Here is a 23998-nt window from a genome sequence, read left to right on the forward strand (position 1 = left end):
CTGATCTTACTACTACTTTCCTTCAGTTTGGCAAGGACACAGGAGTGGGTGAAACTAGACATTTTCTGACTACATTCCTCACCTTTCCACCTTTTGTTTCTGTTCAAGCCATTCTTCTTACTGGAATGCCCTCTCCCTCTGCCCCCGCCACCCCTTGCCTTCTCCCTAAAATAATATTAGAATATTGATATCCTGTACATACTTCAAGGTTCAAATTCCCCCCAAAGTCATCTCTGAGATTGTAAGCCACAAGTGATCTTTTCTCTCTCTCTCTCTCCCTCCTGCTAGAGCTCCTTATTCAGAATTGCCTCATAACACTCATTCCATTTGTAAAAATGTCTTATTTCCCCTGCCAGATAGTTCTGCTTCTCAAGGAGCTTACAACGTCATGCTCACCTCTGTATTCCCTACAACACAGGGCAAGCTGTCTCATATATATAAGTGGACATCCAAGTATTCATTGAACTGAATTCACTTTCCAATCACTTTCCCTCATGACCAACAACACATTAATAAGTCAGCTGGCTAAGGATAGATATCTTGTCCATAGTTCTAGAAGACAGCTTTTCCTCTATACTAAATAAAAGGGTGATTCTAAGTATGAAATTGATCTTCTTGGGTGTTACTCTTACCTAATCATGAGAAACAAGATGGACCTGGATAAATAATTTTGATTTCTAAAAACTGTTTCACTAAGTAAATAAAAAAAAGCATAAATAATAGAGGAAAGGGGAAGGAGAATAATAATAAAAAGATAATGTTACATGTAGGGAAAAGGACTCCTGAATTTTAAAAACATATTAAACCCCTCAAATTTTGAAATGTGCATCCAGACATGCTATTTTAATCAATGTATGCCTTCTTTAGCATTTGTTCCCCTCCATGGAAGCCAATCACCACTGCTTCCCCCCTCCAATGTGATTATTCTCTCATAAAAATAATCAATAAATGCTAAGTTCAAACTCTTCATCTTGGCACCCAAAACACGTCTCAACCCCAAACTGCATTTCCAGCCCAATCTCCTAATACCCTTCTATCTATAACCTAACTAAATTAGACTGCTGATATTTGGATTATTTTCTTATTTCTACACCTTTGCTAATGTTATTTCCTTTGCCTATGACGTCTTCCTCCTCATACCATCCTGATTTATCCTCACTTCCTAAATTTTAACCAGACTTCAAAACATACCTCAAATGATACTTCCTCAGTGAAGCTTTTTCTACATATCCTATCTCAATGTAGGGAGAAGCCAGCTCTCTCACCTTTAAATTATGCTAATTTGTATCACTTTTATGGCACTTACAATATGCTTCCTTGAATTTAAGTTACCGATCTGTCTCTTCCACTAGACCAGTCTGTGTGTTATATCTTATTTTTCTTTGCCTATTCCCCTCAACACTATGCCCCATATATCCTAAATGTTAAAATCAGTAATTTCTGAATGAACATACTGAATAGACTTTGTTTCTTTTCTGTAACAGTTGAGTTGTAAGTCTAGAGCTTTAGGGAAAGTTAAAAACCACAATTAGAGAAGAATCTATTATTCCTTTGAGATCATATGACTACTAAAAGGAGGCTTTCCACATCTGAATTTCTGATAATACATCAGAGTTTAATAACCTTCATTAACCCTTACCTCCATGACTGATAACTTTTTTATAGGGTTCAATTGCTTTCATGTCAACCCTGTGATCCTGTTCTCCAATTCTGAACATACGCCAGCGTCGTCCATCTTCCTTTTCCTCTGCTGCTGTGTATTCAGTAATTGATCCTTTCCTAATTACTTCAGTAGTTTTGGGTTTCGGAAGATCATCTGCCAAAGTAAATTTATTGATACATAAATTTTTATTTTTACAATAATAACAATCAATTTATAGGTTAACCACTTTACTATCTATTCGGATTGGCTGGGTAAATTCTTTGTAATAAAATCTGCAGAAATTTTAACTTAATTGCAGAATATGCTCATTTTTTACGATGTGGAGGGCTTTGATTTCATCTGATTTCATGTTTTTCTTTCAGGTCAATTCCTTAAGTGTATTTTTATCATTTTTTTGTAGTCTCTAATCAGAGTGTGATGTACACCCACAATTTTCGTAAGAATAAAGAAAACTATAATGACCACCAAAATTTTATACTAGTATTGGTCCTACATTAGTTTTATAGCTTCTAGTCACAGGGAGAAAAAATGCCCCATTATCCTTGACAGTTCCTGTAGGTTATGCAAAATGACTTGATAGCCAATTTCCTTTTTTTAGATCATGCAAATTATTCCTCAAATGTCAATCCATTAGATGGAAAGTGGTTAACTTGATTTTCTCATTTGATCACAGGTTTATGGGGAAGCAGCAATTAATACATTAATGATATTCTGAAATATACATGCAAATAAATCTATTTAAAATTAACATTAACCAGAGCACAAGCACCAATCAATGAAATTTATATTTCTAGATTACATTTTGGTTGATTTTTTAATAAAGTAGTGATTTTTAAAATTTTAGTATCATAGTCCTTACCGAAAAAACTGAGTGAGTTGGGAAGAAGGGGAAGGGTAGAAAGGGAAAACCTACTGCGTGTTAGTTGTCTGTTTCCAAGACAAAGTTGTTAACGGAAAATATCCTTCCAGGAAATGAATGCAGCAGCATTAAAGGAAGAAAAGACAAAACAAATAGGCAGAAACCTGTTTCAGCATCTTTGTAAAATACTGCAAAAGGGAATACTTCCTGAACCAAGTAGCAAATGTGAAAATAAGCAGGTTCAAGCCCACACAAATTTAACTGAATTTCTGTCAGTACATGATAGGTGTTTTTTTCTCTCTACCATAAAGATCTAAAATCCTTTTTCTCCTACATAATAGCCAGCTTGCTCAGTCGAGTGCTCGCTTCTGTCTCTCTACACAAACACACACAGAGCAAAAAACAGCATTTATAAAATTTTTATTTTTCTATAAGAATGTTGCTGATGGTAGTTAACTGGTAGAAATAAAGTCACCAAACAGAACAGAGTGAGTTTATTTGGTTATATGAAATTCAATATAAGATTCAAAGGACCAAGAAGTCTACTGTTTCCTCCCTGACCCCCAAGGCAATAACCTAACAAACTAGTCTTCCTCAAAGAAAGCCTCTTTCCCTATTCTGACATCAACACAAATGGGGTTGCTTCAGAGGGCTGCAATTTTGGCCACACTAAAGCATGAACCTTTAAGCCTCTTAGTTGGCTAACCTGTTATGATCAACCAGGGGGAAAAAAATCAGTACTCCAACACACCAACCTCCCCCAAAGGGCAAACTCAATTCTGAACTATAAAAATTGGTGAGAAATAAAAAGTCATGAGAAAATAAACTCACACAATATTCTGAAAGTTAAAATGAAGCCACCTAGGCTGATTATAGTAAAATTCTAATGTGCAATATTTTATGCCCATAGATTTTCTATTATTAAACAGTAAGCCAAAAGGTAAATCAAATATATAGGTACAGAGACATGTATATTCAAGGGAAAAGACTAACTTTAAAATATCTCTTTTTCTTTTTGGTTAGGCTATGGGGTTAAGTGATTTGCTCAGGGTCACACAGCTAGTAAGTGTCAAGTGTCTGAGGCCACATTTGAACTCAGGTCCTCCTGACTCCAGGGCCAGTAATCTATCTATCCACTGCTCTACCTAGCTGTCCCACCAAAATATATCTTAACCAAAAAATGGTGGAAATGTATGTAGTGTGTAATTTATCTTCCAACTTCCTTAATTACTTCATTATTTATACATAAAAAGTACAAAAAATAAAATATTTACCTTCCCATTCAAACTCATTACTGTTCTCAGATGGAGTATCTAAACCATCCAAGTCAATCTCTCCACTTTCATCCAAATCATCTGACAAAATGGAACCATCACTCCGATCCAGTGTTAAGCTAATATCTGGAGCCATTAATTTTTTTCTTACTTTATTTCCATTTACTTCTAGTGGGCCTGCAAAAAATAAATAAATAAATGAAAATGTACACATTAATGTTAGCTTAGATGCTCATAACAGAGAAAATGAATTCATACCTCACTGCTTCATTAAAAAATTTGTTTATTGAAAGCTACAGCATACTAAACTGTTAAATGTTTCTCATTACTGTTTTTATAGAATGATTAGCCTTTACCTTTATGCCTTAGTTCTGTCAATATAAGAGCCAATAAGATTTTGTTCCCATGCTGGGTTTTTTCTTCCTGATTTCAAATCTGGCCTCAGACTAGCTGTGTAACTCTGATTCTCTAGGGTTCTCTATCACTTAACTCTGTTTGCCTCAGTGTCCTCACCTGTAAAATGAGCTGGAAAAGGAAGCACTCAGTATCTTTGCCAAGAAAACCTCAAGTCATGAAAAGTTGACTGAATCACAACAACAAAAAATACTATGGCACCTCTATCATTCTTCATTATCTTTCATGGAATGATTCAGAAACCTCATCTGTATTTCAGTATCCAAGGAGGTAGGTTCAATTGGCCCAGGGGACCCAATCTCAAAGGCAATTAGGTTCTATCCTCCTTACTTAGTTATCAATAACCTTTATTCACTTTTATCCTGTCCTTTCCAAGTCTGAAAATTATTCTCCTTAGAGAAAACATAAATTGCTGCCAAAGTAAATTTACTGATACATATACTTTTATTTTTGCAATAAGAGCGGGCCTACTCTGTGCTAACACTTTGACATATTCTATTACAGCTACTCAGCAACCTCTCCTATTTTGGTATACATTCAATCTATATTCCCCAATCCAGATCCTGATTACTCGCCTGATATCTTCTTCTCACCAAAGCCAAACCTATATTTGAGCCCTTTATCTCTGTACCCCCACCCGTCAAGTCTCCTCTAAAAACCTGTTCTTTAATCACCCCCTCCTCTTTAATCTCTCCCCATCTCCTGGCTCCTTCCAAATATTCTCAGGTTTCACCCCTCCCCATCTTAAAAATGAACCTTTCACTTAACACTGCCATTCCCTCAAATTAGTATTCTCCATTCCTGTCCCTCCCTTTCATAGCCCAAAGCCTATTAAAAAAATTATACTCATTGCCTCAACCTGTAATATGGATCCTCTCTCCAGTGTGACAATGGTTTGTTAACTTCTAAACCCAATGCCCTTTTCTCATTCCACATTGTACTGGCCTAACAACCCTTTCCCTGAACTGTATTCCAGACCCCGGTTTCATGCTTTTGTACAGGCTGTCATCCAGGGCCTCTCTTCCTTTCCACCTCTGAGAAGCCTTAATTTCTTCACTGGTTCGGGTGTCACCCATTCCAGCAGACACAGCTTTTCCTCATCTCACATATGCTTACCTGTTTTTATGTTGGATCCCTCTAATGAAGCTCCTTAAAGGCAGAGACTGTTTCTCATTGTGCCTTTGAATCTCCAGGACCTGTACTGTACTAATCAAACAAAAGGTACTTAACTAATGCTTACTGGATTGAACTGTGAACTGACTGGGCCCTTTGTCTTGGGGCAAATGAGGAGAGTAGGTAATTTCACATAAATGCCTAGTATGAGATCCTTACCTGGCTGGTGTTCTGGTCCTGCTACGGCTAATATATCTGCTTCAATGCTGTCATCCTCCGGTAAGGGTCTGGAAGACACAGACACCATAATTATCCTTTCCTCAATCGCAAGGGAGCACATATAGTGGCTTATTGAAATAAAAATGACTGTGAAACTAAGTAAAGGCTATATACATAATGTGGATTGAGCTTTATTGTAAATTTAGCCAATAACTGAAAAGATAACTTAGTTGAAATTATCAGAGGTTAAATGAAAGCAATTAATTTGTGTGTAGATCATATATTTGATTGGAAAAATGGTAGAGATGAAATATCTTTTTTTTTTTTTACCAACAGGAATAACTATTTACAATAAGCAGACAGCTACAGTAAAGTGGAATAAATTCTATATTTAGTCAGAATGCCCAAGTTCCAGTCCTGGTTTACCCTAAGCATATAATTTCTCAGAGCTCATTTCCTGATTATAAAATAGGGATAATAACACTTGAAACATCTACCAAAGGACTGTTCTAAGGTCAAATAATGCATGCAAAAGCACATTGTAAACTATGAAGCACTAACACCTTGTTTTTACCATAAATATAGATGGTAGATGTAAGCAATTATTAAAATCAATTAAGTATCCCTTCCCTCCTTAAAAAAAGTCACAGGATATCTGCCCTGCAAATCCTAAAGAAATTCAACATATATTATTCAGTTAATTTGCAAGCCAGAAGTCATGTTATACAACTGTTTAAAATTTCCTTTTTATCTTGAAGTTCCTTACATTGGGAAGTCTTCATCTTGCCATTCTTCCTTAAGCTCCACACCTTCCATCCTTAGCCTGGCCTCAATATCAACTACAGATTCCTGGTAATCCAGAGAACCACTGACCTATGATAGAGCAAGACAAAGATATTATAGTTAGGATAATCAGTTCATTTCTTCTCTATTCTCCCTTTCTGTCTGCTCAAAAGTTGCACCTACTTAAAAATGAATTTTTAAAAATAGGTTATCTCTCACTGATGTGCCAAGATGTGATCATAACAGTCACAAAGCAAGTTGCTCAGGAGAAAAGATTCATATGTACCAACTCTAACCTACAAAAGTAATACCAATCATTTCCTCAAAATTTTTTTCTATTTGGGCATCCATGATGTTGTTTTCTGCTGATTTTCTTCTCCTACTATTCCAATGCCCTTTACTGGTTTCTCTTCCTCTTTCCACCCCAATAAGTGTAGACAACTCCCAAGCTTCTTTCTGTCCTTAGGGACATCTCGTCAACTCACATGACTTTAATTCAACACATATTTATTAAGTGCATTCAGAATACAAAAACAAAAAAAAACCTAGTCACTGGCTGTCAAGGAACTTCTATTTTATGGGTTTCAATCACCCTCTTTATGTGGATAATTCTTCCAATTTCAATATGCCTACCACTGGAACCTCTCCACCTGGATGACCTGCTGATAACTTGAATATGTCTATAATAGAACTCATATCTTCTCTCCAAAACCTACCCCCTCTTAACTTCCCTACACAACTCAAAACTGACTTTTTTCTATTTCAACCTCTGCAATCCAGTTTCCAAGTTCTGTACTTTCTTTTCCTAAAATTTTATCAGTCCCCTAATTCAGGCCTCTTTAGCACAACCACCTAATAACTACTTCTCCTTGGTTGCAGTTTACCTTTCTCTTTCCAATCTGTTTCCCACTTTATTATAAATTTCTTCAAGGTAAGGTCTGTTGATTTATCTTTGCATTCTCACACCCAACTAGAAAGCCCCACTCACAGAAAGCACTTAATAACTGTTTACTGAACTGGACGTGGACAAATAGGCTCAGCATAAAAGCCAACATTCAGAATTACAACTTTGTGTCAGGATTAGGCACCCAAAGGACTTTTCTTAAAATTCTATATCCACAGTATATTTCTTAATGTGGTGGGGGTTTTACTTTGTAGTTGGTAAAAACCAGAGGGGAACAAAAGCAAAATTTAACATTTTTGCTATTTCACTGCAAATCTTCAGATAAGGAAGTAGACTAGTCAGCCAAGATTAGCCAATTTAGTCAGAATTCTGTACTTGGAAATATTAGCATCTAAAAGATTTAAGAACAGGAAACTAACAAGAAAAGCATAGTATAAGCACAGCCACTTTGATGGGAATCAAAGTACTATTGACTCATAAATTTAACTACTGCCACTAGCTACTTTTTTCTTCAAAAATAATTACCAATTACAAAAAAGGGCTGACAGCAACAATTTAAAAAATTAACACGATTAATCTGATTTGTTCACCTACATATTGGAAGCTGGTACTGGCACGACTCACTTAGGTAAATGCTCAAGATTTATGTTAAGGGGATAGTTGAGAAAAATGTGGCTCCCTCTGCTCAGGCACACAAGAGACACATTAGAAACAAAGCACTACAGGAATAACAAGATCAATTAGAAATGTCCTTAAGAAGTTTACAATCCAGTAAATTAAGGATTTCCTAAAGAAGACACAGCTTCTTTAGAGGATAAGTTGATGAATTCAGTGGAGAAGAAGAAATCAGTATGAGAAGCACCAGCCCACTCCCACTAAAGCTACTGGCTTAATACCTCTCTAGACTTATTTCATGTTTTATTCATGTTTACTATGTTCTAGGCAAACTGGACTACGATTACTTTCCCAAACTTGACATTAAACCATTCTTTTACGTTTTATAGAGACTGCCTTGTTCCTGTACCTCTCTCTGCCATCCCTCACTTCTAAAAGGCACTCCTTGCCCCAGCACCTCTTAGAATAAACTAGTTTCTTGCAAGGGTCTGTTCCAGGGCCACTTATTTTGCAAAACCTTTTCCCAATTCCTCCTACCTCTGTCTTCTCCAGCCTCAAAACACTTCACCTTCTCAACCTATTTCCTCCTCTGTAGTGCTAGTGTTGCTGTTGTTAAATCGCTTCAGTCATGCCTGACTCTTCATGACTCCATTTTGGGTTTTCTCAGCAAAGATATTGGAGTAGTTTGCCATTTTTTTCTCCAACTCACTTTACAGACAAGAAACTGAGGCAAACAAGATTAAAGCGACTTGCCCAGGGACACACGGCTACTAAGTGTCTGAGGGCAAATTTGAACTCAGGTCAGGTCTTCCCGACTCCAGGCCCAGTCCTCATCTGTAAAATCAGGATAATAATAACACCTACCTTACAGGGTAATGTATGTAAACTGCTTTATAAATGCCATTATTTATTATTACCTACTTGGTTTTTGATACCATTAACTAAAAAAGTTCTTCATATCAAGCCAAAATCTGCCTTCTTTACCTCTCATTGAATACCTCTAACTACACTCTCTAAAGCCTGAATGGATGTCGAAAAGGAAAGCACAGAATAGCGTTCTGGGGCACAGGTAAGAGAAGGATGAGGATCCAGCAAAAGAGACTGAGAAAAGGAATGGCCAGATAGGAAGGGGTACCAAGAAAAGTCTCAAGATGGGAGTAGAGAATAAGCAATAAGAGTGTAGTCAACAGTGTCAGAAAATATAGAGGTAAAGAAGAAAGCAGACTGAGATAAAATTCTAGATTTAGCAGTCAAGAGATAATTGTTAATCCGGAAGAGAACAATTTTAGTAGTGTAGTAAGAATCAAAGGTTAGACTACAAGAGGTTTAGTATGTGGGAAAAGAGAAAAGTAGAGGCAAAGAATATAGCCTTCTCCTAGGTTGAAAGGGAGATAAAGACACAGAATGAAAATAAACAGAAATTTTAAAATAAAATAACAAAACAAAGATACAGAATGGTGGCCTTGAGAGGAATCATGAAGATGTTTTAAGAAGGGGGAAAACTTGGGGAAGGAGAGAGAGGCTACAGTAAGTAGGTAAGAACAGACTGATGACTGGAATGAGAGGAAATGATAGATTCTATATGACAGCACATATGAGTCATACAAAGCAAAATATTTAAGCACTTCATGTGCGTAGAGAAAACATGGTGCTTCAAATTAGAGGAAAATAAACTGTTTAGATAAGACCTGGACCTTCCCCCCCTGGTGTGGTTTGTAGACTAGCTAGAGAATAAAACTGAACAAAATAGCTGCGATAAAATTTTTACATCAGATATCTTTGAAAAAATTCTTTGTTCTATGAGATGGCTTTTTGGGAGGGTAAAAGGGAGGTAACAATAGAAGGGAAATTTAGGTGCTGTAAAACTTAAAGAGGTCAATGAAATTTTTTTAAAAATCTCTTTCATAAGGGGTCTAATATTCAAGATGTTTGGAAACTATTACAAATATGCAAGAGAAATCAGTCAATATTCATCAAATGCTTACTATGTGCCAGGGCCTGGGATAAGTGCTGGGGATACAAAAGGAGGCAGAATGGGGAGACAACATGCAAACAAACATATACAAAGCCAAGCTACATATGAGATAAATAGGAAATAATTAACAAAGCAAAGGCACTGAATTAAGAAAGGTTGGGAAAGGCTTCCAGTAAAGGATGGGATTTTTGATGTGACTTAAAGGAACTCAAGGAAGTTAACTGGTAGAGCTGAGGAACACATCTGACGCAAGGGGAACAACCAGAGAAAATGCCCAGGGCTAAGAGATGGAATGTCTATCTCTTGTTCATGGAACAGCAAGAAGGACCGTGTCATTAGACAGAAGACCATATGGCAAGGAAGACGGTGTAAGAAGGCTGGAAAAGGTAGAATGGGGCTAGGTTATGAAGGTTTTGAATGCCAGTGGATTTTATATTTGATCCTGGAGGGTTTTTTGTTTTTGTTTTTTTTGGTGAAGGGAAGTGGGATGACATGGTTAGACCTGGGCTTTGGGAAAATCACTTTGGTAGCTGAACAGAGGACAGATTTGAAGTATGGAGAGACTTGAGGCAAGCAGACCTAGTAGTAGGCTATTGCAATAGTCCAGGCATGAGGTAATGAGAGTCTCTACTAGAGTGGTGGCAAGTGTCAGAGGAGAGGAGACAGATCCAAGGGATGTTGCAAACAAAGGTGAAATCAACAAGCCTTGGCAACAGATTAGATATGCAGGGAAAGGGTAAGAGAAGGTGAGGAGTAGGGATGACTCCTAGGTTATGAAGCTGAGGGGACTGCTCTGTGTTGCCCTCTTCAGTAACAAGAAAGGTAAGAGGGGGGAGGGCTGGGGGGTAAATATGTTTTGCCCATGTTTAGTTTAAGAGTCTGAGTCGTTTAAAGGCAGTCTAAGCTAGACAGAGGTCAGCGGAGTTTGGGACAGGATAGGAAGATTTGAGAATCATCAGCATGGAAAAGATAATTAAATCCAGGAGAGTTGATGAGATCACCAAGTGAAACAGCATTGAGAGAGAGAGACAGAAAGAGAAAGAGAGAGAGAGAGAGAGAGAGAGAGAGAGAGAGAGAGAGAGAGAGAGAGAAGAGCGCCCAGTACAGAAGCTTCAGGGACATCAACAGTTAAGAGGGCATGATCTGGAAGAGGATTCAAACAAAAGAGATCAAGAAGGAGCAATCAGACAGGTAGGAGAAACACCATGAGAATGTTGCCCCAAAAACCAAGAGAGAAGACAGTATCAAGTAAGAGAGGGTGAACAACATTGTCAAAGGCTGCAGAGAGATTAAGGAGAATAAGGACCGAGGAAAGGACACTGGATTTGACAACTAAGAGATTACTGGTAACTTTAGAGAGAGAAGTTTCCATGAAATGATAAGGTTGGAAGCAAAACTATAAGGCATTAAGAAGACAGTGAGAGGAGAGAAAGTAAAAGCACCTATTGCAGGCCTTTTCAAGGAGTTTAGCTACAAAGGGCAGAAAAATGGAGGATGGTTACTGTGGTGGAAGGATCGAAGTAAGGGTTTTTTTTCAGGATGAAAGAGACATGAGAATGTTTGTAGGCACAGAGGATGAGCCAATAAATGGAGAAAAACTGAAAATAAGTGAAAAAGTGGGGGTGACCACAGGGGCAGCCTGTTGGGGGAGACAGGATAGGATAGAATAGGATTGTTTGACTAGCTAGAAGGGTTAGCCTTGGTAAGGAATAAGGCCATTGTGTGAGACAGGGTGACGGAGCAGATAGTGGCAGAAGGCATCTGAGTGACAGGAGATGAGTACGAGAGGAGAAAAGGGAGCTCAAGGAACCAAGAGTCAGCTTTGATCTGCAATTCAGACTCCATAGTTCTTTCTCACACCACAAAATGAGTCGCTATATTTTTGTAGATGTGGATCCTTTTCCCCTTTTTATGATCTCTTTGGGATACAGACCTAGCAGTGGTACTGCTGAATCAATACACAATTTTATAGCCCTTATTGCTCTCTAGAATGGCTGGATCAGTTCAAAGTCCACCAACAATGCATTAGTGTTCCAATTTCCCCCACACTGATGTACTTGTTGATTGATCAATTGTTAAGGCAACTTTGATTCATGCTTAAATGGAAAGACTCATATGAAACCAAAAAAGTGGAAAGAGTATGCTTTGATTTACATTCAGACTCCATGGTTCTTTCTCTGGATGCAGATAGCATTTTCCATCATGGAATTTGGAATTGTCTTGGAACGTTCTATTACTGATCATTAGTCAGAGTTGATCATCACACAATGTTGCTGTTACTGTGTACAATGTTCTGGTTCTGCTCACTTCATTCAGCATCAATTCATGTAAGTCTTTCCAGGTTTTTCTGAAGTCCACTTGCTCATCATTTCTTATAGCACAATAGTATTCCATTATATTCACGTAGCATAACTTGTTCAGCCATTCCCTGATTGATGGGCAGCCCCTCAATTTCCAATTCTTTGCAACTACAAAAAGATCTACTATAAATATTTTTGTATGTGTGGGTCCTTTTCCCTTTTTTATGATCTCTTTGGGATACAGACCTAGAATCAAAGGGTATGCACAGTTTTATAGCCCTTACTGCTCTCCATAATGGTTGCATCAGTTCATAACTCCACCAACAATGCATTAGGGTTCCAATTTTCCTCACAATGATGTACTACTGATGGAGCGGGGGTGGTTTTTTTTGATGAATTGTAACTTTGATTTATGCTTTAAAAGAAAGTGACTTAGACCCTCTTCCTACCACATATTTTAAGGAGGTCAAACATAGAAAGGTTTCAAATATACCAGAATAGTCATAGTACTCCTTTTGGTGTAGTAAAGGACTATAAAAGTGAGTGCCAATGGGTGGGTAATGGATAAACAAACTGGTATATAAGAAAATCTAAAATTACTATGCTATAAGAAACTGTAGATAGGAAGAATTCAAAGAAATTTGGGAAGATTAATATGGATTGATAAAGTACAGTAGAATATGGAAAACAATACACAGAATAACAACAATTTAAATGAAAAATGAAGCAAAACAATACTGTGTAATTATAATGAAGCTTTGCCCTAGAGAGAAATGAGAAAATGTTCCACCCTTTATGAAGAAGTGAGGGACTGTACACACGAAATATATATGTAACTATCATAATCCATGTTTTTTCGTTGGTTTTGTGGAACTTGTTTTCAAAATCTATTACATGGGAAGGCTTACAGGGCGAGGGAGGGATATATTCGGGGATTTTAAAACAAAAAAGGCATCACTTTAAAAACAGACAGAGTACATACTGTACTCACCGCATTAGGTAATATGGGAGGACTGGAGGTCACTATTGACCAGGAGAATCAAGAAAGACTTTCTGAAGGAGATATCACTTGAAATGGGCTTTCAAGAATACACAGGAATTAAAATGACCCAGAGGGCATTCCAAGAACAGGGACTAGAATTGCCTGAGCAAAGATGTGAGAGGCAAGGATTAAAAAAAAAAATCAGGATGGACTAAAACCTGCACAAAGGGGTGAAACCAAACTAAATTTGATATTACTGATAAGGTCTGACCAATTCACACTAATGTAATAATATCAAAGCTAGCTTTTACATGGTGTTGTAAGGTCTGCAAAAGTGTAGTCCTGATTTCTAATCTCATCATTCAATTGAAATTTCTCTCCAATGAGAGCAGTTACCAACAATCTCTTAATTGCCAACTCTAATGGCAGTCTTTGGACACCAGCTTCTCCTTCCTGATTCTCTCTTTTCTCTGTTATTTTGATACTGCTCTCCTGGTTTTCCTCCTACCTGATTACTCCTTCTCAGTCTACTTTGTTGGATATTTTATTTAGGTCACAGGAGTCCTGTCCCTCAAGGCTCTGACCTGGGCCCTCTTTGCCTTTTTTACACTTTCACTTGGTGATCTCATCAGCCTCCAAGGATTATCACCTCTAGGCAGATGATTTTCAGATTTATTTATCCAGCCCTAACTTATTTCCTATTTCTATTTCTAGTCCTGCATCAACAAAGGCTTTGGATATCTTGAAATGGATGTCTTATGGACCAGAAGTGTCAAACACATAGCTCACAACACTCCAAGTACAGCCTGAATCAGATTAAAATGTAGTTCCTATCTTGATTTGAGTTTGACATTACTGCTGTAGATTAAACTCAGTATGTCCAAAAGTGAACTATCATCTTTCAGTTCAAACCTTCCCTCTTCCTAGTTAGCCACACTTGCAACCAAGTTCATGCTTGAGTCATCATTCAAATACATCCCCCTACCCTCCACCGGGATATCAAAGCAAAGTTTCATGTAAAAATGGGCATGATAAAAGACAAAAACAGTAGGGATTTAATAGAAGCAGAAAAGATTAAGAAGAGGTGGCAAGAATACACAAAATGAACCACACAAGAAAGATCTTAAGTCAAGTGAATTTTAGGGAGCATAGCTAAACAATAAGGCTAGGGGAGGTGATGGAATTCCTGCTGAATTATTTAAAACCCTAAAAGATGATATGGTTAAAGTGCTGCACTCAACATACCAGCAAATTTGGAAAACACAGAATAGTGACTACCGGATTGGAAAAAGATCACTTTATGCGCCAATCCTAAAAAAAGGAATGTTCAAATTACTGAACAACTGTGCTCATTTCACACAACAGCAAGGCCGTGCTTCTGATTCTGCAAGCTAGGCTTCAGCGATAAGTGAACTGCAAATTACCAGCAGAGCAGGCTGGTTTTCAAAGAGGCAGAGGAACTAAAGACCAAATCACCCACATTCACTGGATTATGGAGAAGGCAAGGAAATTCCAGAAAATATCTACTTCTGTTTCATTGACTACATTAAAGCCTTTGTGTGGATCATGACAAAATGTGGCAAGTCCTCAAAAGGATGGGAGTATCAGACCACCTTAATTGTTTCCTGAGGAACCTATATATATGTTGCCAAGAAACAACAGTTACAACTGCATATGGAACAACTCACTGGTTTAAGTCTAGAAAAGAAGTACAACAAGGCTGTATATCATCTTATTTAACTCATATGTAGAGTACCTCATGGAAAACATCAGGCTGGATGAATCAAAAGCCAAAATTAAGGCAGCTGGGAGAAATATCAACATATGCAGATAAATAACACTCTGATGGAAGAAAATGAAGAGGAATTAAGAAGCCTCTTTATTAAGGATGAAAACAGGAGAGTGTAAAAAGTGGTTTGAAGCTTAACATCAAACTAAGATCTTGGTAAGTGGTCCCATCATTTCTTGGCAAATAGAGGGAGAAGAAATGGAAGCAGACTTTATATTCTTGGGCTCAAAAACCATTGCAGACAGCAACTGCAACCACGAAATTAAAAGACAATTTGCTTCTTGGAAGGAAAGCTATGGCAAATCTGGACAGCATACTAAAGTGCAGAGACATCACCTTGCTGACAAAGGTCTGAACAGTAAAGCTATGATTTTTCTAGGAGCAATGCATGACTGTGAGAGTTGGACTATAACTAAAGCCAAGCGCTGAAGAATTGATGCTTTTGGATTGTGGTGCTCAAGAAGACTTCTGAGAGTCCTTTGGAAAACAAGGAATCAGTAATACTTAAAAGAAATTAATTCGGGTTATGCACTGGAAGGTCAAATACCAAAGTTGAAGCTTAAATACTTTGGTCAGATGAGAAGCTAGGACTCATTGGAAAAGACCCTGATGTTGGGAAAGCTTGAAGACAAAAGTAAAAGGGAATGGTGGAGGCTGAGATGGATAGAAAGTATCTGGAAAAATGAACTTGGACAGACTTTGAGAGACAGTGGAAGATAGAAGGGCCTGGCATGCTATGGTCCACGTGGTCACAAAGAGTCGGGACATGGCTGAACAAGATAGCATAGCGTAAGTCCTGTTGATTCTACCTTCACAAAAATCTCTTGGCTATACCCCCTCTTCTCCTCCTTGGAATCAGCTACCAGTGGAATAGGCTCTTATTACTTCACTCCTGGGCTATTTCAATAGCCTTCTGGTTGGTCTCCCTGCTTCAAAAGTCTCTCACTACTCCAGTCTATCCTCCATTCAGGTGCCAAAGTTAGCTTCCTAAATGCAGGTCTCATCATGTCACCCTCCTACTTCGTAAACTCTACTGGCTGGCTCTTCATTACTTTCAGAATGAAATATAAGATCCTGTTTGACTTTTAAAGTCTTTTACAACCTGGCCCCTTCCTACTTCTCCAGTTTTCTTTACTAGTCCCTCTCAAGGCTAACTCTTTTCCAGAGATTACCTTGAATTACTGTGCACACACCTTGTATGCATATAATTGCTTGCATATAATATCCCCTATTAGAATGCATGCTCCTCAAGGGCAGAAACTGTTTTTGTCTTTCTTTGTATTCCTAGCACTCTACATAGTGCTCAGCAAAAAAATGCTAATAAGTGCCTGCTGACTAGGAGGTAAAATGAAGACTTTTCAAATAATTTGGATATGTGGGGTAAAGGAGGGAGCAGGTGGGTACAATTTCATTTTAGTTCTGAACTGCAGTGTAATTGCTACAGGTTAGCTCCATTAGTAAAACTGACAAAAGTGTAAGCTCGTATGTTCAGGATTGTTCAAACTGAAATCCATTCTTACCAAGGTCTAGTCATAACTGCTAGAATAGGATTTGATAATAGTACTGTAAGTTTAAATAAATTATATGGTGGGTAGACAGGATATGCTCAGACAAGAGTGTCATTATCTCCTTTTAAATGTTTTCAGACTTCCCCACCTTAAAGTCAACGATTTTGCAACATTTTAGGACATTTTAAATTAGTTCCCAAATTGTTATCACATAACCACCAAGATAAATCTTAAATGTCTGTCTGTCATGATGCCCACTTACATGGCAAGGAACAGTAGCAAAAAGTTCAATGATTTGAAAAGGAAATGAGGGAGTCTCTAATCAGAAACTTTAAAGTCAAAGATGTAGCTTAATTGCTGGAAATCTGTAAATATTCCTAAACACAGTACAATTAAAAGAAAAAAACTAATACCTAAGATACAGCAGGACTTGCCCAGAGTCACACAGCTAGTGTTATGTGTCTGAGTCCGAATTTGAACTCAGGTCCTCCTGACTCCAAGGCCAGTGCTCTATCCACTGAACCACCTGGCTGCCCCTGGTAATAACTTTTAGCAATTACTTTTCTAATCTTTGGTTTTGCAAACATAAACCTTCTGGCTGTAAAATAAAATGCTAATTTTGTATATTGGCAATTTTAAAAGAAATGTGCCAACAGAAATAAAATTGTAGGTTTACCATTCATTACAGGCCAAGTAATGATTAATTACTGTATTAACAGGTAGAAGTAAAGATCTAGCTTAAGTTTTGCATCTGTAAAACTGAATTACCAGGATTCTCTAGAAATTTCAACTTATTAAGTTAGGGAGAAAAAGAATAAAACTTTATATAAACCTAGTACATGCCAGGCACTGGACTAAGCACTTTTTACAAATATCATTTCATTAGACCCTCCCAACAGCCCCTGGAAGAAAATGCTTATATTACTCCTATTTTACAGTTGAGGAAACTGAGGCAAGCAGAAGTTACTTGCCTAAGGTCACACAGATCTAGTAAATGTCTGAGTCCGAATTTGAACCCAGGTCTGACTCTAGGCCCAGTTCCATCCACTGTGCCACCAGCTGCCTCAAAAAACAGGAGGAAAAGAAGTGTAAGATTTCAAATACACAAAAAGGACTACAGGGTAGCTTTGGCTGTAACGCTGTAATATAATAACAGAATAAAACTTAATCTTACAGGAACTACGATTCTGACATAAAAAGGAGGACAGAAGAGAAAGTGATTCAGCGTCTAAGCCTTCCGGCACAGATGGGTCTCTACTTGAGTTCTTTTCACATTTTCGAAAAGGTCTATCCCTAAAGCACTTTCTCAAGGAGCAACGTTACTCATCTTCGGAACATGGGCCATCATTTTTGCGGTTAAGTTTTCCATAAAGTTATGTATGCCACAAAGGTGGCAACTATGTAATCTCCTAAGAAGGGCCTTTTATCATTTTTCGTATTATCCTGGGCATCTCATGTTTGTCTGACGTAAGCTAGAAAGTCACTGACCATAAACGCCTCTTCTGAAGCTATTCCCTAAGGGTACAAGGCTCCTAGGAAACCTGGGGAATTGTTTTGTGGAGCAAACGCATCCTGTTAACGACACACGGCCCTGCTATAGCCGCAAAGACTAGGGATGCGGAGACACGACGTGCTCCTCCCTCTGCAGCTGCCCCCAGCCCCGACAGCAAACAGGGGAAGAACGGTAAGAACAAGCTACGAGAGTCCGGGATGCAATGATCCGGCCCCTCGGCCTAGTTGGACGGAGGAGCACCTCCGAGCCAGTCCGGCCCCGCCCGCCCCACTCCCCGGGCTGCCGGTGTGGGCAGCTCCCAGGCCCTGCCCGGCCCCGTCCGGAGCTGCCGGGGTGGGCAGCCCCTCCCCTCCCCGCCGGCCGAGCCCAGAGCCCGCACCTACCCGGGAGGAAGCCGCCGCCTCCTCGTCCGCTTCGCCCCTCCAGGCCGGCGAAGTCGAGGAGGCCGGCCCGGGGCTAGGCCCTGCGCGGGGCTCCACCAGAGCCCCTAGGTCGGCGGCGGAGACCCCAGCCAGGTCCCCCAGCCGCAGCGGCAGCGGCGAGAGCGCTGACCTGGATGTAGATGGGGGCCTGAACGGAAGTGACAACATCGCTCCACTTCCCTCGCCTGGGGTGGGGAGGGGTGGACTTCGCTGGGGTGGGGTGAGGCGAGCTACGCTAGCTAGGCGGAGGCGCCCAACTTAAAGGAAGGAAGGAAGGAAGGAAGTGAGAGGAAACTCCACCTCTGCAACGCCCGCCCGGACTTGCGCACGCGCTCTTGACACCGAGGCGCGGCTTTCTTGTCCCGTTGCCAGGGTAGCTGTTGAGAAGCCTTGCGCACGCGCAGTCGCCGAAGGCACTCTTGGATTCTCCTCAGCCGCTGCCGCTTAACTCACTGGAAGTGGGAGCTGTTGCTGCTTGACCAAATTTCCCTAAAATTTCCCAGGTCCCTGTAGACCTGGACCCAGACTGCTTGGATTCCTAGAAAGCTAAAACTCCACCCCTCTGAGGCTTTCCCTTGGATATTAAATCAAATCACCACGGTTATCACTAAAGTTTGTAAAATGAGAACAAAATTTTGAATTAATAATAATAGTAATAACAACAGTATCCTGCATTTACACAGCATTCAAGGTTTGCAAAGCATTTTACAAAACGTACTTTTAAAGAATAAAGTATTTTATCTTTTCAACAACCCAGGTAGTTAGGTGCTTATTATTCTATCCATTTTACAGATGAGAAAACTGAGGCAGGAATAGGTTGAGTGACTTGCCCAGCATCACACAGTAATTGTCTGAGGTGGGATTCGTGCTCAGAACTTCTGACTCCCCAAGTCCAGAGCTCTATCAACTACAATCACTTAGCGTGCTTTCCTTTTCCATCATTTTGTAAGTTCCTTCAGTTCACCAACCATCTTTTGACTCTTTTTGTACCCCAGCCCATAGCACAGTATCTGGCACATAGTTATTGTTGTTTGTTCTTTCTGAAAGAGGACCAGGACATTAGGAAGGTGATGCCATGATTTGCAAGTGAATTGGATTTAAGCGAGGCAGGGCTGTGCAAAGTCACTGGCCTAGCTTTCTCCTTCAAATTCATCTGGATCCAGTGGCCAGATACAGAGCAGGACGACTGGAGATGGCCCAGATGCAGTGGGAAATCTTGACTTTTTTTTTTTCTGGCACCTAGTAGGAGATGAATATTTATCGATTGACTTCCTTAATTCCTCCTCATTCTTTCAAAGTCCATTTTAAATGCCTTCTCCTTCAGGAAGACTTTCTAGCTATTATTTAGCCTTCGGGCAAGTTGCTTAATCTTGCTGACTTTCAGCTTTCTTTTGTGTAAAATGGAGAGGATTGAACTATATGTCCTTTAAGGTAAAGTCTAACTCTTAAATCTATGATCCGATCTCCACTTATTTGGTTTAAGGCTTGGCACATGATGGGATGCTTGGGTGCTTGTACTCAGACCCCACTTCCAAACTCATATTTCTCCCTAGCCTCAAAAACACTATCCCTGACAGTTTCCCTACAACCCAAAGACCTTATCTCTGGCAGTGACTCAGTGGGCCCAGTGAGGCAAACTATCTCTCCCTGTTACAAGAACAAGTTGACCTCTGTAGAATTTCCCTTGTACTATTTTGTACCAGCAGAACTAGCAAGTACTTATGCCCACAGTTACCGTATATAATCCAGAGGTCAAGCTGTAGATGTCAACTCCTGAAACTATCTTATTAGACATAACAGATCAAAAACATACCACTTAGGAAAACCCCCTTCCCAATTTCCAGTAGTGAATGACTTTAGTTGCATGTTATCACCTAATCGCACATAATTCACTACTTTTCCTATATAAGCTTTAGCATCATTTCCGTTAGATTGCAAGTTCCCTAGGGAGCTCTGCCCACCATGGCAAGTTCCTTAAGGACCTCTGCCCACTGTATAGTATAACAATAAATCTTTGCCACCTTGACCCAAAGACTGCTTGAATCTGTGAATTCATTCCAGACAACCTGTCCTATACTCTGGTCCTTGAGAGGTCTCTGAATTTCTCAGACCTCAACAGTCATGTCACTCTCCTACTCAATAAATGTAAGTGGCTCCCTATTGCTTCTAGTATAAACTCTTTTTCTAAAAAAGCCATTTATAATTTGGTCTCAATCTGTCTTTTTAGTCTCATTATATATTGCTACCCCCTTTCTTGGACTTTATGGTCTAGCCAAACTGGCCTCTCTTTATGGTACTGCATTTCCCGTGTCTGTGCCTTTTCATTGACTGTTCCCAATGCACTTATTTACTTCTGCCTCATTAAATCCCTCATTTCCTTCAAGACACACCTTAAGGGCTACCTTCTATACCAAGACTTTCCTGATTCCTCAACTTGCAGTGTTCTCCCCCTAACTTCCTTGTGTTTATGCTATATGTATTTATTCTATATATGCATACATATTATATATATATATGTATATATGTATACACATATATGATTACAGGTGTCTCTATCTATACACATATGTATGCATGTATCCCATTAGAAAGTTAGCTACTCTGTGCAAGAATTGCTCTTTTTTTGTCTTTTATCCCCAGTGATTAATATAGTACCAGGCACATGGAAGTAATGGGGTAATGGAACCTGGACCCCTAAAAGGAAAAGACCATGTCTTTCAAAGAAACCCAGTCCCTGAATTTTCCCATACATTTCAGTAGCCGAGGTCATTGGCTCCTCCACCCAAGGTATCTGGCCCACCCCAGGCTACCTAGATCACTTAATGAGCTTACTTGACAGTCCATCCACTTTCACTCTTGGCCCACCCCAGGCTATTTACCATTCCTTAATCCCATCCAAATCTTCTCATTGTCCTTTTTTATATAGATGTATCAATCTCACCCCCATCTAGGCACAGATTCACTAGGAATCTTGGCTGGCTCCTATTGGCCTTACAATAAATCTTGCTACCTTGACGGAAAGAAGGCTTGAGTGCTTGAATTTTTTCCAGCCAGATTCGCCCTAAACATTTTGGAAACATTTCTGAAACGCCCTGACGTTTCAGGGTTCCCAGCAACCCCAAACTGTATCAGTCAAACATCTATCTTAAGTGGTGCCATTTCTCTAGAGTTAATTTCTTGCAGAAATAGTTTTCTAACTCCAACTGGTACTTGATTTTATTTTTAGCAAAGAAATTCACTTTTCCGATTTGGTGGCAAAACAGAAACCAGAGAAAATATACATGGAAGACTATATCAAACAATACAAAAAGAAGTGGCTTCTCCCATTGGGATAGAGGTAACTCATCGAAACCAAGGGAGAGAGTCCCAGAACTCATCCAAAGGGGAAATTCCCCAAAGCTTGTAGGATAGCAAGCTGGGGATAAGGAAGGACATAGTAGAGATTGCCAGCTCCTCTCATACCAACTTTTTCCCAGAATTTACTTGATATTCTAATAAAGAACTGAAAATTAAAAGGTCAATATCATTAAGGTAACAGAGAGGTCAGAGAAGGAGTAACGGGAGAAGAGGGAGAGGTGGAGTTATTGGAAGTTGCAATGAAGAAGAATAGGCTTAGAAGGAGTGAATCACAGAAGAGTTGAAAGATAGGGATTTGTGGCACTTATGCTGATGAGATCAAGGTTATAACCATTTCTGTGTATGGCTGAAGTAGAGTTAAGGTGTGTAACATCAGAGTGACCTCTCTGTACCTTAGTTTCTTTATCAGTAAAATGAGAGTGTTGGGCTTAATGATAATTAAGTTCCCTCTCATCTCTAGCATTTAAAGGATACTTCCAATGGACTTCACTGGATTGCAAAATGCTAGAAATGGAAGGGAATGTTAGACATGGGGGCAGCTAGATGGGCCAGTGGATAGAGAACCAAGCCTGGAGTCAGCAAGATTCAGTTTCCTAAATTCAAATCTGGCTTCAGACACTTACTAGCTGTCTGACCCTGGGCCAGTCACTTAACTCTGTTTACCTCAGTTTCTCAAACCACGTCAGTATCTTTGCCAAGAAAATCCCAGATGGGGTCCTGAAGAGCCAGGCATGGCTGAGACAACTGAACAACAAAGAAATGGAAAGTACTAAGGTCTTGGATTTTTACCTTGCCATATATTTTACCACTGTTCTCAAATATTCTCAGCAATTTCATTAAGTGAATGATGGAGCAATCATATTCAACACAGCTCTAGATGCTTGGTTTCTTATGCAATTCTTCCTAATGAGATCTCCACTGGAAGAAACATCTTTTTCCATGGTCAAGATTATTTTCTATTATTTATTAGAGTCTGCAATGAATTGCCTTGCCCACAGGGTGGCAGAAGATCATTTAAAATCATACAATGTTTACTGATAAATTCAAAAGCAAAAAATAAAAAATGGAATGATTCACCAACAGAAGTATGTCAAATAGAATTTTAAATGTAAAACCCAAGTTTAGAAAACACATTGTTTATTAAGCCACATCTTTTTTGGTGAAATGAGATTAATATTCAGATTATAAATTATAATCAAATAGTAATACAGTTTTGTTTATGCAGTAATAAAGCACCTACAACTAAGAGAGGGAAAATTGTCCTTCTTCATAAGAAAAAGTAAAGTGATAATCCGAGTGTTTTGAGTTTATAATTTAGTACTAGTGCCTGTTTAGGCTATAGTAAGAGGTAAATCAGTTTCAAAAGTTTTAGTCATGAAACTTGTAGTGCACTGAAATAAAAATATTTTATTACATGATATATAACTAAGAAGTACTAAAACTTTATTTTCTCTTAAGAAAACTAGAATAATCCAATAGATTATCGTTTTTCTAAGTAGTTGCCTTTGGAGACTTGACTGACATTTTTAACTATTGATACTATCATTGCTCAAAACACTTTTGGAGCTGCCTTTAGAACTCTAAATGCCACATAATAAAATTAAACTCATTAATTTATAAACACACCTTTTTTTTTTAACGGATAGTGGGAAAAGCACTGGATTTAGAGTCAGAATTTGAGTGCCAGGTTTTTCAGCTTGCTACCTATGTGACTTCAGGCAAATCACTTAACTTTTCTGGGCCTCATTCTCCTTATCTATAAAATCAAGGTGTTAGACTAGAGTTCTCTCCCGTATCTGAAATGATCATATGATTCTTGATTTTCCAACTTAATGACCTTATATGAAGGTGGGGTCATTGCAGTAAGTGCATTGTTTCCCAAAATAACTAGTTTGAAAGGACAGCACTCATTCGACTATATAAGTTTTAATGTGTTTATCAAATTATTTTATAACAAAATAGAAACATTAAAACAAGGAAGTGAATGAAAAATAGAGTATTTGCATAATAAGCAGATAAATTCCAGTTTATTTCAAGGTGGGGTTAGAATTTAAGTGAGTGTATCTACAAGAGTTCCATGTCCAGTTTCTTAATTAGTGCAGAACTTTTTCATGAAGAAGATGGGATTTTGGTAATTTTAAATTATAGGAGAAATATAGCTGCTGGACAATGAGGGAAAAGAATCTCTAGGCTTATGAAATTACTGTGGTAAAATCTCAAATATGGGAGTAAGGATAAGAAATGTAGCATATTTATGATGAGTAACAGCAGTTTGCTTTTAAGAAATGAGACACTCTGATGAAAGAAT

The 23998-nt window shown here is 38.8% G+C and overlaps 1 protein-coding gene across 4 annotated transcripts in view; it reads right to left on the reverse strand.

Annotated features, from left to right (window-relative positions):
* Positions 1–18570, reverse strand: part of BNIP2 (BCL2 interacting protein 2) — a 31903-nt gene extending 13333 nt beyond the window's left edge. Inside the window, exons 1-5 of one of the 4 annotated variants that reach the window (XM_078151182.1) lie at positions 18295–18570; positions 6309–6415; positions 5543–5610; positions 3797–3973; positions 1640–1816 (exon numbers count right to left, since the gene is read on the reverse strand). In XM_078151182.1, the coding sequence (XP_078007308.1) occupies positions 1640–1816; positions 3797–3973; positions 5543–5610; positions 6309–6415; positions 18295–18501 (736 nt within the window). In that variant the 5' untranslated portion in view covers positions 18502–18570. The remainder of the gene's footprint in view (positions 1–1639; positions 1817–3796; positions 3974–5542; positions 5611–6308; positions 6416–18294) is intronic. The other 3 variants (XM_020968645.2, XM_020968647.2, XM_020968648.2) reach the window with 3 other exon arrangements.
* Positions 18571–23998: the final 5428 nt, after the last annotated feature.

Source organism: Phascolarctos cinereus, unplaced genomic scaffold (genome assembly GCF_003287225.1).
Source record: "Phascolarctos cinereus isolate Bilbo 61053 unplaced genomic scaffold, phaCin_HiC Scaffold_3;HRSCAF=262, whole genome shotgun sequence".
Lineage (NCBI taxonomy): Eukaryota > Metazoa > Chordata > Mammalia > Diprotodontia > Phascolarctidae > Phascolarctos > Phascolarctos cinereus.